The following is a 25,795-nucleotide window of genomic DNA, read 5'->3' as shown; positions in this document are numbered from 1 at the left end:
GACGTAGCTCGTGTTCGGGATCGAAAGCGATACGTTCTCGTGCCGTACGATTCCCACGAAAAACAATAAGGCGACGAATAATCATTTCGATGACATCGCGAGTGCGACATGTCCGTAAAATATCCATATACACACACACACACACACACAGAATTTGTATGTGTTGCATAAATACATTGTTTTATCATCCATTTTGTAGAAATGGACAACGTTATACCCAATTTACACACACGGTTTTGTTATCATTTTAATGTCTTGCAAACATTTTATCGGTCAGTATTTGTAATTTTAAGGTTTCATAAAGTCTGTGCGTGCTTAATTTTTAAAAGGAAATGCATTTATTCAAACGATAACACGTGATAATGTCATTCTACATACAGATTTAAAAATTTGTTTTTATTTTGAAAACATTGTCGGGTTCAAAAGTTAAGTATTATATGTTTATTATGTTCGAGTGATAATTTATAAATTTTCAGTATACCAACATTTCGGACATTTGTGGCATCACATCCTTCAAATATAATATATTATGGTCATTCTATATAATTATAATAATATGTTCCTTAAGCGTACATTACCGTGGTATTTAAGTGATGTATATATTATTATTTATAACCATCCGAATGCTTTTTATTGTAACGGATCAATAATTTTTAATAATAAATTACAAAGGTGTACATAAATACTTAAACTTTTGGTAAATATGTACAAAACATGTTTAGGTTAACACTCCCAGTCTTATAGTCCATACGAAATCATATAGTTTTCGGCACCTCATGTCTTCAGAGTTATCAAGCTACTGGATTGGTGTGTTGATCCAGCCTTAATTCGTGTTTGCTGGCAAACCCATTAATCTTGTCTTGGATTGAGGTTATTATCATATTTCGGTGGATAATGTCGTTTCTATCGTACCGATATGCTGCGAAAATAATACGAAGAGCGATATTTTGGCAGCGTTAAATAGTCTCAATGTAGGACTTACTGGCACAAACCCATAGTTCAAATCCATAGGTCCATATTGTTTTAATTATTGCTACGAACAATGGACGTTAGCTTTTAAGGTATAGTGTTCAAAGTGTCTCCCAATCATCCAATAAAGTTTTCTCATTTTCTCATTAATTTGCAGTTTTTTTCTGATGAAGGTAATTTTTTTTGTCGTTTCGTGAGCCAAAGTGCATTTTTAGATATTTTGTTGCACCGTTCTATGGGGAGATCTATTGATTCAATAGTATCGGATTATAGACACTGGCACGTTAAGTGCAATATTTATGTGCACAGGAAAATATGTGCATTATGACTTTAGTTCGATTCCATAGTAGGAGTGAGTTAGATGAATCATAGACATTTTCGGTAACTCTTTCAGTATTTTAGATTTATTTGGTCATAGTCAGATGCCTTTTTTGGGTTGTTATTTGTATACATTTTTTTTGAAATTTTAATTAGAGTGAAGTGTTTAATATTTTCTTAATATTGTTTGTACAATGCAGATAATAATAATAATAATAATATTAATGGATATTTATGTAGTCTTGCCGAGCGTACAGAATGGCTACGCATTTATTGATAATTAAATACTTCGTTGTTTAACCTTCTATCGGTCGCGCGGTTTTTTTTTCATATTTGGTCGCGCGGGGTAAAAATTTTCCAAAATGTATGTATTTTGATGAACAACCGTATTTATTTATTTAAAATTATACATTAAGTACATTTTAATATTTAAATCCAAAATTGTGTTTTTTTTTTCAAATTAAATTAAATTATAATATTAATTTTATATATATTCTTGTTTTATTTACATTTCTTCACAGCAGCTTGGACACATTTCTATGAGATGATCACGGCAAATAAGTCTTGCACAATTTGTGCATACTTTTGTTGTCTTTCGATCCTTATTTCTGTCACAAAAAGAACATCTCCCTGATTGTCGAATTCGTTGAATTTCCTCTGTAGCATTTACATGAAATCCATATTTTACAATTTTATTTTTTATTTCCTTTGGTAATGATATGATAGTGCAGCGATATTCCATATGCTCCTTCATCAATTCTCGAGATAAACATTTCAAAAAATCAAGACGTGTCTTTTTGTTATTTGGGCAGTTTTCTTGATATATTATTTGAGCATTGACACCTCCGATGTTTAGCATAGAATAAAATACTGTCAATGGCCATCGGAAACTTTTCCTAGCTACTGTATAATTTTCCGTCATGCGATCCATGTTATCGACGGCGCCTTTGGTGGCATTATATAAAGTAATTATTTCCGGCTTTCTTGCTTCATTCGTATTTGTATCAATTGCTTTATCAAAATGCATTGTTGAAAGAACTAAAACAATTTTATTTTTTTTCGGCATGTATGAAACCAACGTTTGATTTTTACTAAATGCAAAGTACGAAGATGTTATAATTCGGTGTTTTGTTTGAGTAAACTCGGGGGGGATCTGTCTTTTATTTTTCCGTAAAGTACCTAGTAGTGAAAGTTTATGTGTTTTTTGTAAATCGTTAGCTAACTCAACACTGGTAAACCAGTTGTCAGTAGTTACATTTCTACCAGTTTTTGAAATCGGTTGAATTAACCGTTTGACAACACTAGCGGCACCATTATCAACTTTGAACGGCCCATCAGGTTGTGTACCAGCATAAATTTCAAGATTTCCTGTGTAAAAATTTAAATTGTCGCAGAGGGCAAATATTTTTATTCCATATTTTGCTGGCTTACTCGGTATGTATTGACGAAATGAACATTTTCCACGGAACGCTTGTAATTTTTCGTCGATGCAGGTATATTCAGACATGGAGTAGGCCGTTTTACAACTGCTCACAAACATTTCAAATATTGTCCGTATATGTGTTATTTTATCAATTTTATGTCGTTCACTTCGACCTCGAACGTCATCAAATCTAATGCAACGGAGTATAAACCGGAATCTTCGTTCTGACATTACGCACGAAAATAGTTCTGCCCCTGTTCCATCCTTTTTCCATAAATCTTCCGAACTTCGGTGTCCACATTTTATAGCACCTAAGTATACATACACAAAAAAATTGAAATAAAAATAATATGGCAAATATAATATGATATAATTATAATATTTTATAATAATATATATAATATAAATATATTATAATTATATATTATATATATTTATTATATTTACCTATCATATAAAGAATTCCAATGACAGCTTTTATTTCTGCAATATTTGTGTCAGAAGCATCTCGTTCCCTCGTAAAATTTGGTCGTACCTTTTGGATGTATACGTTCGTATATTTGACTATAATTTCCAACATAGATTTTGGAAAAAAAATATACCACGAATCTACTATAGTTTTCGCTTGTCTCGAAGTTTCTTTTACACCTGATTTCTCGGTAAGAACATTCTGTGCATAGGCTCGTCTTATCTGAAGTGGTTTTTCACGGTTCCATTTAGTACCATCTTTACCATAATACGAATCGACCAACCGCATAGCCAAAGGTAAGTCGTCATCAGATTCATGATAACTTTTTTCATCACAAACATCAATAGTATCGCGTGTAATACCATTATCTTCATCCGAGTATCCCGACTGTTCCGTGTCTGTATCGTGATTCGAAACTTGTGATTGTTCAGCATCTTCATTTTCATCACTAGAAATATCACCCCAGATTTCCTCATCACTAGCATCATCTAACATTTGTTGAATACGTCGCCGTTGGAATTCGTCCATGTTGTATAAAAAAAATAATAATTGGTCGCACGGGGTAAATAATTTCCAAAAACGACACAATCAACGGTTAAAACTAACTGATTCACTAAAATAAGCTTTGGTCGAATCATAAATTCAGATAAACATGTTATCAACAGCTATACAAGATATAACGTAGGCACGTTATCGTGGGAAAGTTTTACTGATGTTTATATTTAGACTGGGAGATTATTTACCCCGCGCGACCGATAGAAGGTTAAAAATAGAATATCCGCAAAATCCAAATAAAACCCCAGCGAGATTAATAATTTCCTTCGCATTATCAACTTAATTTATCAGTAAATATAATAATAGTTTTATAAATTATAGTTCATGGAATAATTATTATTATTCATTATATTGTAGCAGGTTCGAGCCTATTGACTATCAGTAGGTACTCAGTTTTATTTTTTTTTTTGTTCATTTCATCATTTGTTTTATTTTGTGAAAAATTGTGCAACGTTCAAGATGTATATTTAATTAAATAATAAAACAAAATACTTCTGCCACTTTAATTAATTATTCAACTGAACAGACCAATGCCGAATTATATAGTATTAGTTGAAAGTAACACTTAGACAACTGAAAATACTGAGGTTCTAGTTCCAAGTAAATACTTCGATTTAGTCAATTAGATTTAAGTGATTAATTAAGACGATCACATTATTGTGAATTGTGATATAATTATTCAGTTGTATACAGTTGCAGTTATTAAAATGGTATTGTTTATTTTTTTTATAATAAAGACGTTGTTTTATAAATTATTTTATTTAATTGTTAATTATAAATATTCGAGTTATTCATTTTATGTGTTAACTATTATATATTTATAAATAATGATGTTATACGTCTTATCTATTATTCAATTATAAATTTTTAGGTTTGTTAGTATTTTTAATCTTTAGTTCACAATCTGCAATCTTTAGTTATTTGTTTCATTAAATGGGATAAAAATTGTTTTAAACATCTGTATTAAGTATTGTCTTAAGTATTTATTTAAATTATTTTAAACCAAGTAAAAAAGGTTTTAAACAAATGTATTTAATACGTGTTTAAAACATAACAACCCTGGTTTATGTGTACAAAAATATTAACTAGTAGGTTGCTACCTAATTATGAAAACTATACCTAATTCTGGCCAACTATTTTCTTTTTTTGTTTACTGCGTTTCATTATTAGTTAATAATAAATAATACTGTAATATACTCTGGATATTTTAAAAATTCGTTTACTAAATGTAATTTGTATTACCACTCACATAGCCATTGATACCAGGTAGTTAAAATATGTAATAAATTTAACTTGTCTTAGGTTTATTCGAAAAGTAAATTTGTTTTTCAAAATAGAGCGTTTTCTTCAGCGTACCATAAAGATTTTAATTGGATAGAATACAGTATAAAAAAATATACTATTTTTTGCTTTCCTTGTCGCACGTTTTCTGTAACTTCTGCCATTATAAAGAAACGTTTACAAAAACTGGCTTTAACAATTGGAAAAAAGTGAAATTTTATGAATTTGTTATTTATTTTTTTTATTCCTGTTTATGATACTTACCTCATTTTCAGTCAATATGTGTAATTCAATTGTTTTTATTAATTTAGTGGAGAAAAAAATGCCAAATCAAAAATACAAAGATTCAAAATCATGCATATTCCGAACATAATATTAAACTGTCATAGTTAAATGGACTGCATATGAAAAAAAGTGTCAATTTGGTTCAATCTAGTAATAGTGTTATTTTCCAATTATGAACTGTTCAAAACGAAATAATCAAACAAAAATAGAGAATATCTTTATTAAATGTATAATTTATATCGTTTTACATCTTGACTGCTGCCAAGGTGCTTTCTGCTTTCCGAGGTCACCGTAAGCATGATATAGCTTTTAAATTGGTCAATAAATTTTTTCTACGTATTATTGTACTAAGTATATTTTCTAGTATTAAGTTGAAAAGTAAATACAATTTATTTTGTATTATTATTTGGTTGTTACTTTGTTCTAAAGCCATACATTTGTATAATGTTTAAAATATCATAAATATAATTTTTCACTTTACATTCAAAACTAGATGAAATAGTAAATAAGAAAAAATGTTTAGTAAGTGTTATTGTAATTAGGGTATGGGTATACATATGTATTTTATTAGAAATGGAGCGCAGCGATGGAAATTTTTTAGGTGTTTTGTTTTTACTTCCACAGCTCAAACTCTATTTGCGCTTATGGGCAGGCACATAATAGCAGTATTTTGATGTGCACGTGAACCTCACACGTTTTTTTTATACAGGTCAATTTTTAGATTAACAGCGTAAAATAATAATAAATGGTGGATAATTGACAAGTAGGTACAAACACACACGCACAGTCGAATGACTTATGAGTTATGTTTATAGCCAAACGTACCTTATAATAATATACTAGTCCGAAACGCGTTCGGATCACGCAGTTCCGTGGACGCGAGTGTTGGTATTATATTATTTTATGTTTATTATTTTTTCACCGTAGTACGATGACTAAGATGATTAATCGAGAACAAATATTGTGAAAACGATCCCGATTATTTTTTCTTTAAAACCGTGCCTATATTAGCTTATATTATGCAACGTGGATTATGATTTTTTTTACAACACGGCTTGATGACCCGCATCCAAGTAGTCGTGAATAGATAATATTTTATTATTACGTTAAATGGGTACCTACATTTTTGGAAATACACTTTGGTTATAATGAGACTTTCGAAATCCGAAAATTCACATTTTAAACTGTATGTTATTCAATTGTCTATAATTTTTGTAATTAACTATGTAGTAAAACTGATTGAACATTTTTAAAAATTTCAATATATTATGTTATATAAATAACCGTAGTTTATGTTATCACAATGAATTATTTTTGCATCATAAAACGCAATAATATACTACAGATGAAAAACTAATATTAAATACATTTAATATCTCTCAATTCAAAAAACAAAAGTAAATTATGGTAATAAAATAACAATAACGTTTATTCAGTATAAATATATATTAATGTTTAGCTTTTATTTCTATATATATAAAAAAAATTGCTTAATATAATATTTCCGTTATAATTGCCATAATAAATGTATAACTGTAATTCTTGTTCTTAAGCTTTTTTTTTTTTTTAAATGATTTAATTTTATAAGAATTACATGTTGACATATTGTTCTGATTTTAACGGTAATATATCTTGATGTTTCTATTTATATGATATTAATCATCACACGTTTATTATGACATATAGACAAATAAATTCATCAAGAAAACAATCATTCTTTAGATGACTTGTATACAATATCCAACATCCATCATACATACTACGTACACATAAACTATATTGAAACATAATATACAATATATAAAATAAATTAAATCAATAACTACAGTATTCTATGATTTTGATATTGTTTGAAGACTAATGGCCGATGGTAGAGTTACAGCCGAATAGGAAACATTTAAAATAGTTTACGTTATAATAGGTATATAATGGATTTGTATAAAATTATTAATTTTTGTGCGTTTGTGTATTTATAGACATTATCGCTGTAAAAAAAAAAAAAACAATCTAACTACCTATCAAAAACATAAAATAATAAAATATTATGGCCTGTTACGCAATTGAAAAACTCGTTGGGTGTTTTTAACAACTGTGAATAATATAATATTATACAAACATATTAAAATATTATTATCTTTGGAACGATCGTAATTCAAACAAATTACCGCATAATGAAAAAAATAAATGATCATTGTCTAACTTTTATATCTTAAGAACTATATTCAATCTTCGCTATTTGTGTAGCACAATGGGTCTTTAAACCATTCATCGTGCGTATTTTACAAGATCATTATCCATAATGCGCGAACGTAGCGTTTAAAATAATAATAATAAAGAAAAAAAACCGTTTTTACATACATATTTCAAAATAATTATAGGTACCACGATTGAAATTGCATTATAAATTCACTTAGACGTTTAACGCGATAAAATTGTACGTGTTTCACACGTTTCTCTATTTGGTACCGCCGCCGATAATGTTTTTGATTCAATTTGCATAATGTAATATTATTTCGGTCTAACCACACGACGTATCCCGGTAATACTGGTTACAAGTATATTCGGGAGTTGAATAGGTGAAAATAATATTAATATATTATTATGTGTGTAAAAATATTACACGACTGTTATATTATTATGCAAACTACGAATTCCGCGAAACTTCTCGACGTTTAAGAACAATAATATTTAAATAAATAACTATTGTGTAATATTAAGTTTCAGTCGCTATAACTTTGTATGCGTTTAATAAAAATACGAAGACGCGTTTTCTGGTGTTTTCGCTCGGTTCGGATGGAGAGTTCTCGGGGCGGCGGTGACGGTAATCCCATATATTATTATAACGGTTTGCGTTCGTCTGTATTGCGTAGTTCGGTTGTCGCAACCGCAGCTGTTAGTCGCGACTGACGTATTCTGTGCGAATCATTATGTAAAATGTATTATTATTATTATTATTATTATCATCATCGTCGTCGTCGTCCTATGGCAGCGGTGGGCTAAGATGAAGTGTTCGTTTCTCTGCCTACGCTCGACTTGAAATTTCTGAAATTGTATGGTTGGTCGAACATAGGCACATCAAAACGTTTCCACGATGAGAAAATTAAACGCGCTACAGTAAAGTTTAATCTCGGTCTCTCAATACACGCAACTTGTGGCATATTCCTATTTCAATGGAGCAACCGTCCCGCCGCCCGTCCTTTACCAGTTAGTATACGTAGCTTCTCGTCAATGCCAGCCGAAAGAAAGTTTCAGATTTAACTCATGCATACGGCAGCGAACATATTACGAAACGGTCAATATTGTTCGTATGATTGAAATGTCTCTCGCGGGTCCAGAAACGACGACGATGATGATGATGATGATGACGGCGATAGCTGCAGTCGATACTATACGGCGTATAAATAATTATACCGTAGAGTTCAACTTCAGTTATGGTCGTTATTCGTTTCCGACTCGTTACCAATTCGAGTTATTGCCGTGCACTATTGACGTTCATAATCAAATATCAACTATAAACGTAACTTTCAAAGAGTTTTCACTACTGTTCGGTTAAACTTTTAATGTGCGTGATAATTATTTCTAATTTTATCATATATAATCTATATATATATTTTATTTCATCGTACTATAAAACAAACGGTTAATTCGAAGTAGTGTGTTTCATTTCACTTAAAATTTCCAATATTTGCATAAACCTTTTTTTTTTTTTTAATAAGTCGCAAAATGCGCTAAAAATCTTTACGAAAACCAACAGTTTTCGCATTATTCTTACGGAACATATATCTAAACTAATATTTGCAGATGCAGATACGCGAAAACCGTTTATACACAAGTTAAACAATTTACTAACCTGCTTCACGTATACATATATATATGTGTACGACGTTCTATATGGGAGCATAATTTTAATTTCAACAAAACGTTCCCTTTTACTGCAGAAAGTTTTAAAAAGGCTGAGCATAGATGCAAGGTAGTATATAGCGAACTAGAAATATATGACAAGATAAAATAACGATACCATTCTACCTATCATTATAAACTTTAAACGTTGGTACTTGGTAAACTATCTCGTTCAAAATATGATAATGGCACACCAATAACTTCATAAAAACAACTAGAACTCAAGCCCGAGTATATTAACGTAGTCTATCGAAGATATTAAAAGTTTAAAACACTAATGAACGTTCGTTTGAGAGATAAAAAGTTTTCCCAGGAAAATCAGCTCCGTATAATAATGGTCATAATATACTATACATAATAGATATGTACAACGCATATACTATTGAATTATTATTATATAATATTATATATGATCGTAGTGCACCTTTATAGTACAGCCTTTCTCTATTATATTATAGTACGATATATGCATATAATACCTACACTATACCGTATGTAAATTTTCAGTCGTCAACTTGTACTGTGAGATACTCGCGAGTAGTTGATTACGTCCGTAAACTTTGGCGCTAGGTACGTATTATGTGCGACATATATATATAATTTGTAGGAACGAGAGGCGGCCGAACGAGAAACAACAATATGGCGATGGTCGAAATAGGCGATATACGAGAATTTACTCGAGCCACGACATCAAGTACTTTGGCCTTCAAAGAGATATGAAATTAAACTTCCGTCATATTCCTAGAATACGTATAGTATATCACGGCCAAGACTGGAGAAGTCTACTACAATAAGATACTGACGATACTGTAAGAGATAGCTGTCAAAAACGATGTCGAACATGAAAGCGAAACAAAAATAATAGGAAGCAGCTCACATACTGTGTACGCATATAAATATATGCATTGTATAATATTATTTTTAAAAATTCTGTACCGCCGGTTTTGTTCTGTATAGCGTGTTAGTGTGTTTATAACTATTAGGGAAGATTTGTCCTGTCATATGGAATATGAGTATGCGATAATAGTAGATAATAAATATTAACATTTTTATTTTTGATAAAAACAAAAAACCAAGCAGTCAAATAAAAATTGGGTAGGTCCGGACCTAGCCTACCCTGTAGACACGCCACTGAATACCGCCGTGTAAATTCGGTATTTACGACAACACATTATGTTACACCATTTTTTCGGTCGTGGCTCATCATCATGCTTGCCATAATATTTTTATCGCCCCTAACTATACCGCACTATTATACATAGGTACCATATTATTATGGTGAAGAATCTCGTGGAGCGATGCGGTGTCGGCGGTGATCCCCATTTCAGTGATCTAGCAGCTGACTTACGGGCAGTTATTGCTTCCGGTGATGATATGGCGGGGAACTCGCGGGTTTAGTATTCTCACGCGGACACCCGGCGGTTGCTGGGCCGGGCGATATGTACGACGAGGTATGGCCGCGAAATATATCGCGTCTCAAACCGGAAGCGGGCGAGTCGGCTCACCAGCCGGTGGCGGATAACGTATGCTGTTCGATTTATCACACAGTTGTCGTGATGAATCGAACGCAATTACCGGGCTACGAGTATTCCGCCGCCGCGTGTTTGTAATCCCCTCGGTGCGATATCTCATTCTCCTTAGCGTTTCTCCGGCGAATACTTTTTTACGTCAGACAAGTATTCGAAATTCTGTTAATATTATTACCATTGTTATTAGTGTTATTATACTGTTTTAATTCGAATAAACTTATCTAATATCGGGGAATTTTGAATTGTTACAACAAGAGATCGTATTATATTATACATTATAAAACGTATATCGTATTATTCGCGTTAATAATACATATTATAATATTTGAATGTATTATATCATGTGTATATATTATAATATCGTAAACGTGCTCGGACGACCTGAAAAATTCCCATCGTGTTCAGAACCGCTTCTGCGCGCGTTTTTTTTTTAAATAAAATATCGTAATGTCGACCGCGGGCGATTTACGGTGTTTATCGCGGTGGCAATTCGACGTTTCGTGTTTTACTTCATTTTTTTTTCTTTGCGCGTTACGTTATTGTGATCACTTTTATTTTTGCGTCCACGCGACGTAACGATTCGCGACCTCTTGACATCATTAACCCACTTCTTAAACGTATATAATATGATATAATATTATACAATTATCCGTTCGATTGTCTCGCGTTGACCGATATACGCCCAGAGGCCTGACCGTGTACACATCTGGATCGTGTCAGATGGTCATCGAATAGATACAGCTTTTTATTTACGTAACACGAGTTTTTTTTCGTAACTAAGTATATGGTACTTATCACGACATCGTAATTCACCTGGTAAATCGACGGTATCCACTGGTACATGATCTATAATACCCGTGTTGTGTGTATATAACTGTGATGAATCGCTGTGAGTATAAACGTTATTATAACGTTACGTTTAGGCGTAATATCGAATGATAACGGTGTATCGGAAATATTAAATATTGTAAACGAATATTTTGTTATAAGTAAATAAATAATAATAATAATAATAAAAAAAATGATACGTCTTGCTTTAGACGAAATATTTCAAATGGTTTTTTTTTCAGTACTTTTGGCATGACGCACCGACTTAGGATAGTTAAGATTCAACGAACCTCTTCTTTCATCGCAATTATTTGCTCGGCGAGGCGTCATACGGTTTGAATGGTCTTGAATATCTTGATAACCGACGAAACGACCCATTCTAATATTTCTAATATAGCTGTCCCAAACTCCCAAGCACGGACCTTATTTTAATTCTTAATAATATAATATAAATTCCAAAAATCCCTTCGTGTGCGATATAGATTATTTTTTATGGTCATATTATTGCATCGATTAATACCGATATAATTTCGATTTAATACGAGCACGAAGTTTTGCATTTCATACTCACATAATAAATAATTTTAGACCGCGAAGTTAGTTTCAACATTAAAACATTTATACGTCACAACTATGCCACGCGTGCCACACGTATACTTCGTCACTACAGCACTTGAAGTGCATTCCGTATAAGCGACCGTTAGAACAATAATATTGGTGTACAATATAATATATTTTACGATAAAATTGATTTCGCATTAGCCAGCTTCGATATTATTAGGGGCTTTGGGTTTTAAAAATGAGACGCTTACCTATTATTATAAACACGAGGACCGACATTATATTATAATGACCGAGAAGATTACAATTTCGCGTATATATATACCATATATATTCAAGTTGAGTGAAATGGTAGGCCCCCGAAGCTACGCCGGGCAAACAAGTAAATGTAATAATTATTATTAATCTGATGCACGGAGTTCGTGGGCAGATTACGTCCAATAATGACTAATGAGAATAAAACGAGAATATTATTGATAAATATTTTGAACGTGCGGCGGCGCGTGTATTGTTCAAATTAATGACGTAATATTTACTTCCATGTAATAACTGTCAGTTTTGTATTATTATTATTATTTTTTCGTTTAATATTTTGATTTCGTTTGACTTTGTCCCTTCGCGGATGGACCACGTCGTCGTCGACCGTAGACCGACCCTGTGCCTTCGTTAACGATAATTCCATTACGGCACGTCAACGCGGACGTTTGACAAACTTTTTTTTTTTTTTTTTAATGACCTCAACTACTACGCACGCTAATAGCATATCTACTGCGACAATAATAATAATAATAATAACAGCGGTAGGTAGACAGATAGATATAATTATTTATTTATATTATACATAATGAGGATATTTACGGCGGCGGCGAGAACCGCTAATGAGCTGTGCATAATGTGACACGGGGCTGCAGGGGGAACGTCTAAACGCGCGACTATATTATTATTATCGGACTGGTCTTCGGAATATGTTATACGTTGGCACTGCAGCAGTTCACGCGTTTACCGCGCGCCATCGAAAAACCGCGTGACAGTTCGACGGCCACAGGCAGCGGTGTGTATTGAAATCGTTTTTGACGGCAAAGCTGACTTTTGAGTGGCTCGGACACTTATTAAGACCGCAATGAGTACTACGACACGTTTCTGCATAAACATAACATAATGATATGTCGACCGTTTTTTTTTTTTTTTTAATTATATACTTGAGAAAGGTTTGGACTTTTTTTAAAAGCAGATATTTTCAATTTTATTGGTTTATAATATTGCGAGACTGATAAAAATTACTTCGTTTGTAAACAAACCGCAACTACGCTGCGCGTATTATGATCATTATTGGTAGGTACAACTGCACCAAACAGTAATAGAAGAGTAAACGTGTAGCTTTGACGTGCATTAAATGCACACATTTTATGCTGCAGGGGAATGTATATAATACGCGATAAAATTGTAATAGTGTATAATGTATATATATATATATACGTAGTAATAAATTATTATCGCCCACATCGGTAACCGTTTCAATGGAATTTATTTCCATCGAGTGTTGATATTATAATATCGTGCATCATATATAGGCTGTTAACAAATGCATTTTTGTCATTTTATTTAAATCTAAAGATTATTATATTTCAGAACATCGCATATGTTTGTGTGATGTGATGGCTCTCGGGTTTTGGGGAATCGATTTCAAACGATGTTGGTTATATAACCGTTAGTGTGAAATTCGAAATCAATATAGAAGCTACGCGACATCGACGACGGAAATCGATATTGTGTGTGTTTTCAACGAAACATAAAATTAACAAATGATTCAATTTTATTTTTATTCTCAGAATGCAAAACATTATATTATAATGAGTACTTTATTTGCCTATCGGTTACGCCGTGTAATAAAAATTATTTGTTAATTAAACCAATTAGGTACACAAAAACAATAAAAACACCAATATATTTTATAAAATCTTGAAAATAAGTAAAAAAAAAAGGAAAAATTTTATTAAGAAATGTGTATAAGTTGAATATTTAAGTTGGTCTCATGTACTGGAATTAAGCTTTGTATTTTCTTGATAGTTTCAACAGCTTCAACATCTAAATATAACTAATAGTGAATTACTTTAAATCGATTTAAGTTTGGGTAAATGAGATGTTTATATGGCTTATTTTATTTTCACAAGTTAGTAAATCTAATTAACTCTAAATACAGCCATCTATCATATAAATTTTTTTTCAGTCAGTCTAACTTAAATTCTTGTTAATTGGTTATTATTATTCCGATCTATACTACTAATGATGCGAAAAGACAATATTTAGTTAATAGTTTGAAACAAAAACATTCATTATTCACACTTAGATATAATTTATGATTTTATAATTTTATTTTATTATTGCTTAAATTTAATATGTGACATATTAAGGTGGTTAGGGGGCCCTAACGCAAACTTGATGCATTTGCATCATTTTTTCTAATACTCGCATTAGAGGCTTGTCTTTACAGAAATTTGATTCGTGAAGTAAAGAATTTAATGGTATAATTTTTATTTTGCATTTTTACGGAATTTTATGTTTTAAAATAATTTTTTAGTATTTTTGGTGTATTTTTTAAGTTAAGTAATAGTCCTTTTTAACGTAATCAAAAATATTAAAATTATAATTTCATATAATTGTATAAATATTTAAATGTTTAATATAACTATCAAGGTTTAACATTTCCAACGTCATTTCTGCAGACTGTAATTCGCTGGATTTTGTCAAATTGATCATTTGCTCGTGGCCTAGTCTGCTTATAGTAATGTGTAAACTTTACGAACATTATGTGAAAGGGCGAAACGGTGAAATGATGGTATACAACTTTTCTAAAAGTAAATTCTAGAAAATCTCTTCTTTATTACTTCGTCTAGGGGATTTACCATAGGTATTTCTCAGTAGTTTTCTACTAGATATTATCCGGTCTAATCGTGTGTGTAATGTATAAACAATCACAATACACACTGTGGCCTTGGATATTGAAAGTTTACTAGATAGTACTATACTATACTTAAACTTCTAGCAAGTGTTTTTAGCACCTCACGTATCCAATATCAATGATTTTATCCCAAGACGTTTCAGGATAGAAAATGCACATCTAATGAAATAAGAGCCTATAGTTACATATAGTATGCTTATTCGCGGACTAAAACTTCATATATATTTACATAATATTATACTCTTATATCTTTTAAAGTAAATTATTAACTATTTATGGGGTTTAAATTTAAAAAAAAAACAATGTACTCAATAATAATATTTTATTTTTTCAAAGTAATAAATATTACAGTACCCATAATATAATAAAAGTTAAGTAAATATTATAATGAAATTGATTTTTTTTGATTGGCAAGCACTAAAAATAATTTATATTTTTTACAAAGAATATTTTATTTGAAGTTTAATGTGAGTTTTTCACAAAACAATTCAACCAGTCACAGTTTTTTGGAAATTTGAACAAATATATAATATGCTTCATATTTAATTAAAGATCAACATCAAAGAATAAACTTACCATTCATAACAAGTGCTGAATAAAAAAAAAAATGAAATATTTTTTTGTTTAAGATTGTAACTGGTATACTTATAATAATATGACGTGATATTATTTGGTTAGAATAATATAGTTATGTTATAATAATATTATATTTTAATCGTATAATATTATAAAACTAAAATTGTTTCAGTGCTGACACAATAGTCGTTCTTAAAAGGTACGAAAATGACAAATTAGTGTGTTTGTGTAACAAAGTTGTTTTCGAAGTAAAAAAATGTCTCGGAATTGAGGCGTTACACCGAGTAACGAACGTCGGCTAATGCGTATAGAAATAATAATTTTCGCGTTAGTGAATAGAGGAATAATTTGAATTAATTGAAAATGTATAGAAGCGCATTATTATTAGCGCGTCTATTGGGGGTATTCACAGGTCCACGACCCACGGCGATTTGATACTATTCACATTTACGGTATTGTCAGTAATATTTTAACAAATATGAAATATACCACAGTAGTTTGGGTAGGGTGGCACGGGCATATAGGTACACTGTACCGCGAAAAAACTACCATATTGAATTGACCGAGACGTGGTGCGATTCAAAGTGCAGAGAGCCAAATGGGGCGTGATTTGCATTTAAAACATTACACGCGTCGTCATAATAATAATTGTTCGCAACAATATTGTAGTGCAGTGTCGTGAACGGTAGGTAGTACGATAGACACTTAAACGAAGGAAAAAACGCGATCGCGGATTGGAAATACACGCGAATTATAATACTTATCGAGTACCTGCAGCATTACCTATATTATTTTATATTAATATAAAGTCACCTATATAGGAATAAATTATTGATTTTGTCGATCTATTGGCGTCCCGGCGTGAGATTCCAAGGTTATGAATGGGATCTAAATATTATAGTCCTTGAAATATTATTATTTTCGGTATCGTGCGTCGTAGATAAAAACTTATAACATTTAAAGACGAATGCACGCGTGTATGGACAATGCGCGAATAAATATTTTTATTGTAAACCAATAATAGTAGTGCTCTCGAGTCTGTTCGTATTAAATCATTTTTTTTTTTTTATCTCCGGTCGATATTAGTATTTTGCTTTATAACGATACTGTATAATGATATCGATCGAGTCGAAATATAATATTGTGTTATTATAACAACGTCGCGATAAGCAATAACGGCAAACGAAGACGTCGTTTGGCTTGACAAGCCGAAACGCCGCATTCGCCTTGACTTACGTTAGACATTCTCTGTTATGGGAGAAAACTTTTTACCCATCAGAACAGTTTTTCCACTCAATGACTTAACGTGCTATTTTAACGTACCAAAAGTTTTTAACGAATCAATTTTTATTATTAGAATTCACGTTGGCTTTTGAAATAGTCGACGGAAAGGTATAAAGTAAACCCTCCGTCCGTGTTCGGTTGAATGAAATAACATTTAAATAAAATGGTTGGTCGAACTAATTAGGTCAACATTTAGCCGGTATAAAACTCTCAGTGAATGCTTTTTTAGTAATAATACTTTACAAAATGGTAACTGTGAATTTATGCAATATTATTATATATATTTTAACCTTAATCGTCCCATATTGTTGTTGATTAACGCAGTGAATTATATATATATATATACCTAGCCATCATTAATTATAAGGTTTAGTAACCGTTCCACTATTATAATATTTGTTTCGACGTTTGTTTTTTACCAAATATGTATTTTTTAAATGTTGTCGAATAACGTATAGTGTTTGATTCGATGAGCATATTATAATATTCTGATGTATTTGTTTTCGACCACATAAAACATTTAAGTATAATTATCATAATATCGTGTCCAGTTGCGTGCGAATCGCGATACCGATCGTTTCCACTCATTTGACATAGTCTTGGCGAACCCGTGCAAACTCGAGTTAATCAGCAATACTATTTAAAATAACATTTATTATTTGTATACCTTCACCGACCGTCCGTTCTCGCTCGCGGTGACGTCAAACAGCTGTGGTTTAAACGCAAAGATTAGACGATATCGTCACAGCGTCACCGTTTATTACACACGACTCCGTGATGTGTATATTTTGTGGATTCGATATACAGCTGCCCGCTGTACGTCGACACCGGAACGGCTGATTCCACAATAATACGCAACTGACGCCGCACTTGGGCGCGAATAACGATATGTCATACAGCAGAAACTCGGTATGAAGTATGCGTCGACTGCACGCGCGTCCTTCGAAATAGTTCTCGTTTAAGATGTCGTTTTCGGATACTATTACCATTAAATAATATTATGTATGCGATGGAATACCACAACATTTTAAGACCATTAATCAACGCGAGCGCTCGAAATATAATATATTATAATCTCAGAGCGGACCTATCGTGTGAATCCTCAGTTTAAAATCGTATTAATTACGATATCGCGCGGGTAGTGGAAAAAAATACGAATCGAGAGGGGAGTCGAAGAATATTATGAAGAGAAAAACGCCGCACACTCGATGAAATGTAGGCGGCACACACAGCAGACGGTGTCATCGGCGACACGGTTGAGATAATGCTGTCATTAATCATTTGGCGTAAAATCAGATGCGCACGAGACCCAATAGTGCCGAGACTATTTGGACAAATTCGGTTTTTAAAGATTATAAATATATTTATATATATACATAATATATAGGTACGCCGTCGTCTCACACTGTCCTTTAAAACCGTCTGTCGTCGAACGCTGTACGTTGCGCGTTGACGTAAACCCGCATATAACTAGACTGACGGGGGCAGCTCCAGGGGGGGGGGGGGCTATGGCACATATTTTTAAAAATAAAATTACGATAAAATAACATATTATACTATCGACTACTGAGACCTCCCCATGCAAATTTAGTCGGACCTGTTTACGTATACGTATCGCGGTGCAATTTTTTCACCGAAAACTTTTGGAATCGTCATTACTGTCGTATCTTATATTTTCATATTATATAGCTGTAAATACTGCACACTATTAGTGCGCAGATGCTTACAATAACAATTTATAACAATAATAATATTATACGTATACACTCATTCGCAGGCACCTCGTTAACCCCACTTGCACACTCTTTACGTTGCTGAACGTATATTATTGTAATCTATCGACCACCCTTCTGTGCCCACTCCCTCCGAATAACGACCGGTGTGGTCTTACGTGGTTTACGATACTTTGAACCGTCTTTGGGGGGATGACGTGAGTGCCGATCGTATATTGTGTGCGGGAGGGCCGACATGTACACAATGAATTTATTTTCACAGGGCGAGTCACACTATGTCATCCCGTGGCCAGCCCTATGTGATCACACTCGTATTACACAATAAAATAACACTATATGTATGACGATTTACCGCACCGGCTTTGCAGTCGACGCGATGGCGAACACTCGGGGTCGTTCGCGCGCAATATTGTCGTCGCTATTTATTACATTTCATATCGTATATTATTGTTATTGGATTATTGCAGAATCTCTACGACCTTGTTCTACGCGACGACGACGATGACGACGACAACGACGCGCCGTAACGCAGTTTTCCCTCATCGTCGCGCGATCGAAACGATATTTCCGACTGGACTTATACTTCGCCCACGACCGTTTCCGGCGTTCGATTTCGTTTTCATCATATTCGCTATATATATTACTGTTGCCTTGTGCTCGCCACTCTTTGTTACATTTTATATCATTTTTTACCGACTCGTTTGTCTCGCCACCGGGCAACCGACCATAGTTAACGTAATGATCGCGCGGACCTATAATAGTAGGTAAATCCGGATTCCGGCTTATACCACGCTACGTTTACGTATACGAACACTCGTCCAACGATAACGTATATATAATATAATATTATATCATTACCGAAACTCATGAAAACCCGGAAGTATTATGTTGTTTTTTCCTGCCCCACCATGAGTCCATTCATCTTCGTTCCGGTGTACGCGTTTATTCGGTCTAGCGTGAAACATCCAGTCGAGTGTCATGCGTAGTGATCGTTATAATTCGACGTTTTTGGTCGATTAGGCAATGGCCGGGCGATTAAAAACGATATGAGTACGATTGGGCATTAATTATTGCGCTGCGGTCTGAATTCAATACAATATTTTACAAGTCAGTGGTAGTTTCACATTTACAAACGGACCTGACCTCAGGGGAAGAATATTTCAGTGAATTAAAACGAACGGATTTTCACTTATGAAATATATTATAATATATATATGTAGGTAGGTATAATGTGCGTTCCGCACTGCGTACAGTATATGGGTGGTCTGGTATGGTTTATACTATTCAAAAACGTGAAATCACGAACCTCAATATTATTGCAATTCAATTGAACGCGCACTCGTCCAAATACTATATCATTGCACTACAGCAGTTGTACGAGTGCTTACTAAAAATGTACAATACAAGTACTTTGACTTTAAAGATATTATTTTCACCTTTTCAACAAAACATGAAATCTGAGCATAATAATGTATAATTTGATATTGATATTTAAATGAAAAATAACCATCTTATTTATTTTTTTTTAATAAAAAAAGTATTATTATTAAGAACATGGAACTTTTCTCTACTACTACTTTATTATCATTTTCTATGAACTAAGAGATTTTAAAAAATATTTAGATTACTATACCTTACTATATAAAGTTTTTCACACACCGTTCTATGTCATATCGACTTATATAGCTAATAATAACTGGTTATTAATATAACTTATATTATTATTCGATATATTACGAGATTGGTTTGTTGATGACCATCAATTCAGTATACTGTAATACAGTATATTAGAAAAATAAATTATAAATTACAATATACCTACAATTTTATTTAAAATGTCCCTATAGATGATATTAAAAACCGTTTTTATTATACGATGATTAACCGTCTAGTTCAAATTTAACACATTCATAACACCGCATGTACACCTGATACTTACGTATTGTAAAGTGACTTCCGCAATTTTTTTAATTTAATAACATATACTTTAACTATCGCCCATCGTGTGACGTTTGTATTATACAGACGAGTGTATGTTCAAGGTGAACGTTTATCGCACGAAACACTGTGTTGCTTTAGAAATCTTCAGTTTTTTTTATATGACTTAGGTAAACAAAATGTCTACTCTAATAATATACTATTATTTCTAGACAATATGTTGTGCCACGATAGTATGATAGTACGTTGTTACTTCCTATAATATCATACACACACAATAATAACGAACAACAATAATAATATGTACGTATGAAATGTTATTATTGTTTCTTGATTGCCGAGTAGACAATTGGTGAAGGACTGGATATCGAAAACATATTGTGTGTGTATTTGTATATAATTATCGTGCATACAGCTGCAGTGCAATAGTATTGTGAAAAAAAAATTTCAAATTATAAATAATACACACCTGTAGGTCAAATGCACAGTATGTAAGTGTATGTTTTATTACTTCTCTGTTATAATTTTTTTTTTTTTTAATTGGTACAACGAAGAAATAATATCGTTGTCATCTTAGTCGCCCAGCCACACAAGCAATATTATTATAATCAATAGAGACTCGCTGAAGATTGCATGTGATGTAATATAAATACAATACAATATGTCAGTATGTCTTTATAGTGCTTGCAGTATACTCAAATTGGTAGTTTTAAATGTTATCAATAATTTAATAAACTGTTAACCGAAGTCGTGTACATTCGATAACAGATACCACTAACGTGATTCATAATTGATTTACTACGCGCTTAAAATAAATGTAGATATGAATTACATTAATAATTATAATATCGTTGTTAATTTATTTTATGATGTTTCACAATAATAATGTTAACTTGAAAACCGTGAGCTTATTAAATCATGCCAAAGCGTATTATGTGCGCCACATTGTTTAATAACGACCGTCTATACATATTTCATGTTACTTAAGTAGTTTAATAATATTATAATCTCTAACTCAGATGTCGGTGCACATTTGAGTCACTCGAAACATTCATAGAAACATTTATGATTTACTATTTGATCAGTATTATTATTGTATCAGCAGTATCAGACTTATTATATTTTATATACTGCAGCTCATACATTATTATCCGTACACGCCCTGTACTAAGCTGCATTTATAGTAGGTACCTACTCGTTAACCACTCGTGTGCAGGTGTGACCGTAAAATATTGTGACAGAGATGAAGAACAATATGTCCTTGTAACATTATATTATTATCATTTTTATTAAAAATAATAAATACAAGTATAATTTAATATTATGTAAATATAAGTGTTCACAAATAAATAACCGTATACAATGTATATTGTAGAAGAACACCATCTGGAAGGTACGGTGTCGGTTTTGAAGTTAAACATTCAAGTCGAAATCTGATATCTTGTAGACCAGTCGTACCTATTATAATTTTATAATTGGTAATTGCATTTTTAATGTATAGTATATATATATGTATACTATCTGAACATTTTATAAGTATATAATATGTATGTATATATAATATATATATATATTTGTAATTCATTTTACACGATTCTTATTTTCAACGTTGATCGTTGTAAGACTGGTCGCGAAATCTGAAACCAAAAACAATTCAAATTCTTAGAAAGGTGGGTGTGAATTACGACCGTAATTAATTATTTTTCGTTTTAAAATATTATTATTATTATTAAACCACTACAGATACGATAAATTACTAACAACCAAATGTTTCTCTGATTAGCTAGTATTTTAATGTATTGTTATATGTTTTGTAACTGTATAGTTGTGATATTTTTAAATGAGTGAAAAAAAAAATAGTCAAATGAAAATGATAATTTGGAATCAATTTAAATTGATGAATTTTATATTTGTAATATTAATTCAAAAATGGAAATTTGAGTAATTACTTTTTAAATAATAAAAAAAAAATTTAAATATTTTTCATATACTGTTGAAATGTTGAATATTTAATGAATTTTGACAAGTCGCTTACATTGATATGTCATATGTTATATGATATTATTGAAGGGTTCGGAGATATTTAATTTAGTTTTTTAAATTATAAAATTACGATAACGTATACTTGTGTACATAATATTATGTAGTATAGTTCAGTGCTTGAATACAGGAATCTTATGGTTTTAGAAAATAATGTCCCTATAGAACTACAATAATTTTAAATATTGAGTGCAATGGCAACGGCTTTGAAACTTTGGTTGAAATAGATTAACCTTAACTTTTTTGTTTCTGGTTTTACAAATAGAATTTTTTTTTCAAAATGTCCAGTCTCATTTATTTAGGCTTAATAAATTCATATATTTAGGTTATAGTTTTTTTTAAAGTTCCTGATATCGATCTGGTGTAAAAATACCAAAAATATAAAATAATGTTAAAATTCAGAGAAAAAAAAAACCACTGCATTTCAGTCACTTGTCTAATGTTTTATTTAGAAACTGTTTTATAAAATATTTTATTGTAAGTATTTCATTAGTCTTCAAATATTTTTAAAAGTACAATACATAGGTATGTACTATGTATATATTTTATAAAATATAGTCTATATAAAATAATGTACAAGTAATCACAACTAAAGTGAAAAAGTGTTTTTGTTTCAAATGTTTAAAAAATGTAATTTGTTTAAAAAAAAAACTTAAGACAAGAAATTAACTTGATTGTACATATCTCATAATTAAGATCCTTTACGAATAAACACATTGTTTTCAGCCATGTAAACTAAAATATTTTGATTAAAACATTACTAATAACTATCTATTAACTTAGTTTAAATTTAATCACATAATTTAAGGCTATTATTTTAGTTAGTGTTTGTTGGTTAACTAGATAGAGTTAATCAAGCCGTTTACTTAAAGTGCCGATCTGATGTCACACGGACAGATGAATGCGAATATGAAACCGCACCTGATCGATATGTGTGCTACAAGTCGTATGAAAAAAGTGGTATATTATGGCACGTAAGAAAACGCAAGAAAGATAAGTTTACACCTGTGTATAGACTGCAGACTCACTGGAGAATGAAAAACCCGTATACCAGCAGTCGGGGTATCGTTTTTTGAGGCTTCATAAAAAACCAAAATTCTGCGAGTTGCGGGAGTTTTTAACGTGTACAGTCATTAAAAAAAAAAAAATTTAAAAATGTAATCACTTGTAATCGGATATATATACATATTTAAATTTATTATTTAGAGTAAGTAAAACCACATACTTATCTTCATATTTTACATTAATAATAAGTAAAGTTATAATAGTACATAATATTTATTGTTAAATAATATTGCCAAACTGTATTATTTATATAGTTATGAATTATCTGTGATTTTTTTTTTTTTTTATCAACGTTTGAAAATTTAAAAAAATACTTAATAATAATATTGTAGGTACCTTGTAATATTAAAATAACTCATTTTAATTAATCGGATTATCATCGTCTGTTATGCGAAAATGAGCTATTATTAAAAAATAAATACATTTAGTATTAAGGTATTTACTTTTGATTAGATTAAACTGAAATTGTAAAAAGTTTTATCAATTTAAAGGTTAAACATAATATAAAATAGTCACATTATTAATAGAAAATAGTGACATTATTTTATTTATTTATTTTAAATTGTTATAATAATTTCATTTGTTTACATTATTATTATCATTGTATATGCTTGCTAACAAAGTATTGTTTATACATTTGAAAATGTCTCGACTAAGATCTTACCAGCTAGTACACAATAATACGTCAGTGCATCGTATTCAAAATCATTTTTGCTAAGTGCACTTATCAAAATTGAAAAAGTTGTGATTATTTTTATTTCAAGCGTTTAGAAAAAAATGAATCTTTTGCAAATATTGAATCTCACCCATATTTATTATATTATCATGTAATGATGTAATAAAAAAAAAAAAAACAGTAACTATTTTAATATCAATAGGTTTACTATTATTTTATAAAAGCTCATAAACATAATACACTAAAAGTAAGTAAGTCAGAAATAAAATAGTTTGAAAACTTAAAACAATTTTTGTCTGTATTAAATAAAAAAAAATCAAACGCCGTGTTTTCATTTAATTTAATTGTTATCATAGTTTTGTTATGCGGAGAGGTTTTGGAGAAATTTAAATTAATAAGAGAATTAATTAATTTTTTCCTAAATTATTTCAGAATAAAAAAAATAAATACTATTATACCTAAAAAAATAATTTTTGAACGATTTTTTTTTAAGGAAATCAATGCTATATTTTCGAATTAAAATATAAAATCTTTTACTATTTAATTTACCCGCATCCAATCGATACTACTAATACATATTTAATCACTTATTTTACGTACATTTTTAAAGTAGTACATTTACGGGATAACTCAAATATTAAGGTTACTAATTCATTATAAGTATTTAGTTATATATAAGATTTTGGACTTTAATTATTGAAAACTCGTTTTCGTTTATTCCATCAGTGGCTGCTCAAATATTTTCTTGCACGATGTCAAGAATTTAAAAATGAACAAAAATTATCTATATGCACTATACCAGTATAATTATGGAAATTCATTTTTGTGCTCTTAATTATGTATAATAAATGTTTGATCTTGGTTATAATTCAGAAAATGTGGATGACAGCTGTAAAGGTTAGTTATGTAAGTACTTAAAAAAAACATCATTATAATTTTACCTTTTAAATTGCTTGAAATACTTAAGCTTTACCATGTTTGTTGTCAAAATAGGTCAAGTATTTCCGTGTTTTTTTTTCAGGGAGAGTCGGGTTTAAAAAAAAAATTATTATAATGCACACAAGATTGTATATAAAAGGCATATAATTATTTTTTTTTCGTGTATAACGTTTATTATTATTTGTAATCGTATACTCTGGGAAGCTCGTGAATATATAATTACTTACTAATATTCCAGACTACACGAATATAATATTGACAATGATATTTTTCGTATTATTACTTTGTGCACATTTTAAAGTTATGATAATTTAAAATATTTAAAGATAACAATTTTTCAAATCATTTTTATGATGGTAATTACAATTGTTTTATGATACTTAACTAATGTCCTTAATAATTAAATTATATAAATAGTTCATAATATTCAATGTTATTTACTCAGCTAGTTTATACTGAGAATATCA

At 30.9% G+C, this 25,795-nt stretch overlaps 1 protein-coding gene across 1 annotated transcript; it reads right to left on the bottom strand.

Moving 5' to 3' along the window:
• Positions 1 to 1,792: 1,792 nt before the first annotated feature.
• Positions 1,793 to 3,707, bottom strand: LOC132928688 (piggyBac transposable element-derived protein 4-like). Its single transcript, XM_060993526.1, has 3 exons — positions 3,158 to 3,707; positions 2,922 to 3,021; positions 1,793 to 2,813 (listed from the first exon to the last, which is right to left on the bottom strand). Exons 1-3 carry the CDS (start codon positions 3,705 to 3,707, stop codon positions 1,793 to 1,795), a joined length of 1,671 nt encoding a protein of 556 aa, XP_060849509.1.
• Between the last annotated feature and the right edge of the window lie 22,088 nt (positions 3,708 to 25,795).

This window comes from Rhopalosiphum padi, chromosome 4, assembly GCF_020882245.1.
Source record: "Rhopalosiphum padi isolate XX-2018 chromosome 4, ASM2088224v1, whole genome shotgun sequence".
Lineage (NCBI taxonomy): Eukaryota > Metazoa > Arthropoda > Insecta > Hemiptera > Aphididae > Rhopalosiphum > Rhopalosiphum padi.
The sequence above is the reverse complement of the archived record's forward strand: the minus strand, read 5'-3'. Positions and strand labels throughout refer to the sequence as shown.

What these genes read in the sequence shown, in the direction of transcription:
- LOC132928688 (XM_060993526.1), bottom strand. Translation starts at nt 3,707, where the DNA reads ATGGACGAATTCCAACGGCGACGTATTCAACAAATGTTAGATGATGCT. An exon ending in TGGAATTCTTTATATGATAG is followed by an intron (nt 3,022 to 3,157) that starts GTAAATATAATA and finishes ATGTATACTTAG; the next exon opens with GTGCTATAAAATGTGGACAC. An exon ending in ATGTCAGAACGAAGATTCCG is followed by an intron (nt 2,814 to 2,921) that starts GTTTATACTCCG and finishes GTTTGTGAGCAG; the next exon opens with TTGTAAAACGGCCTACTCCA.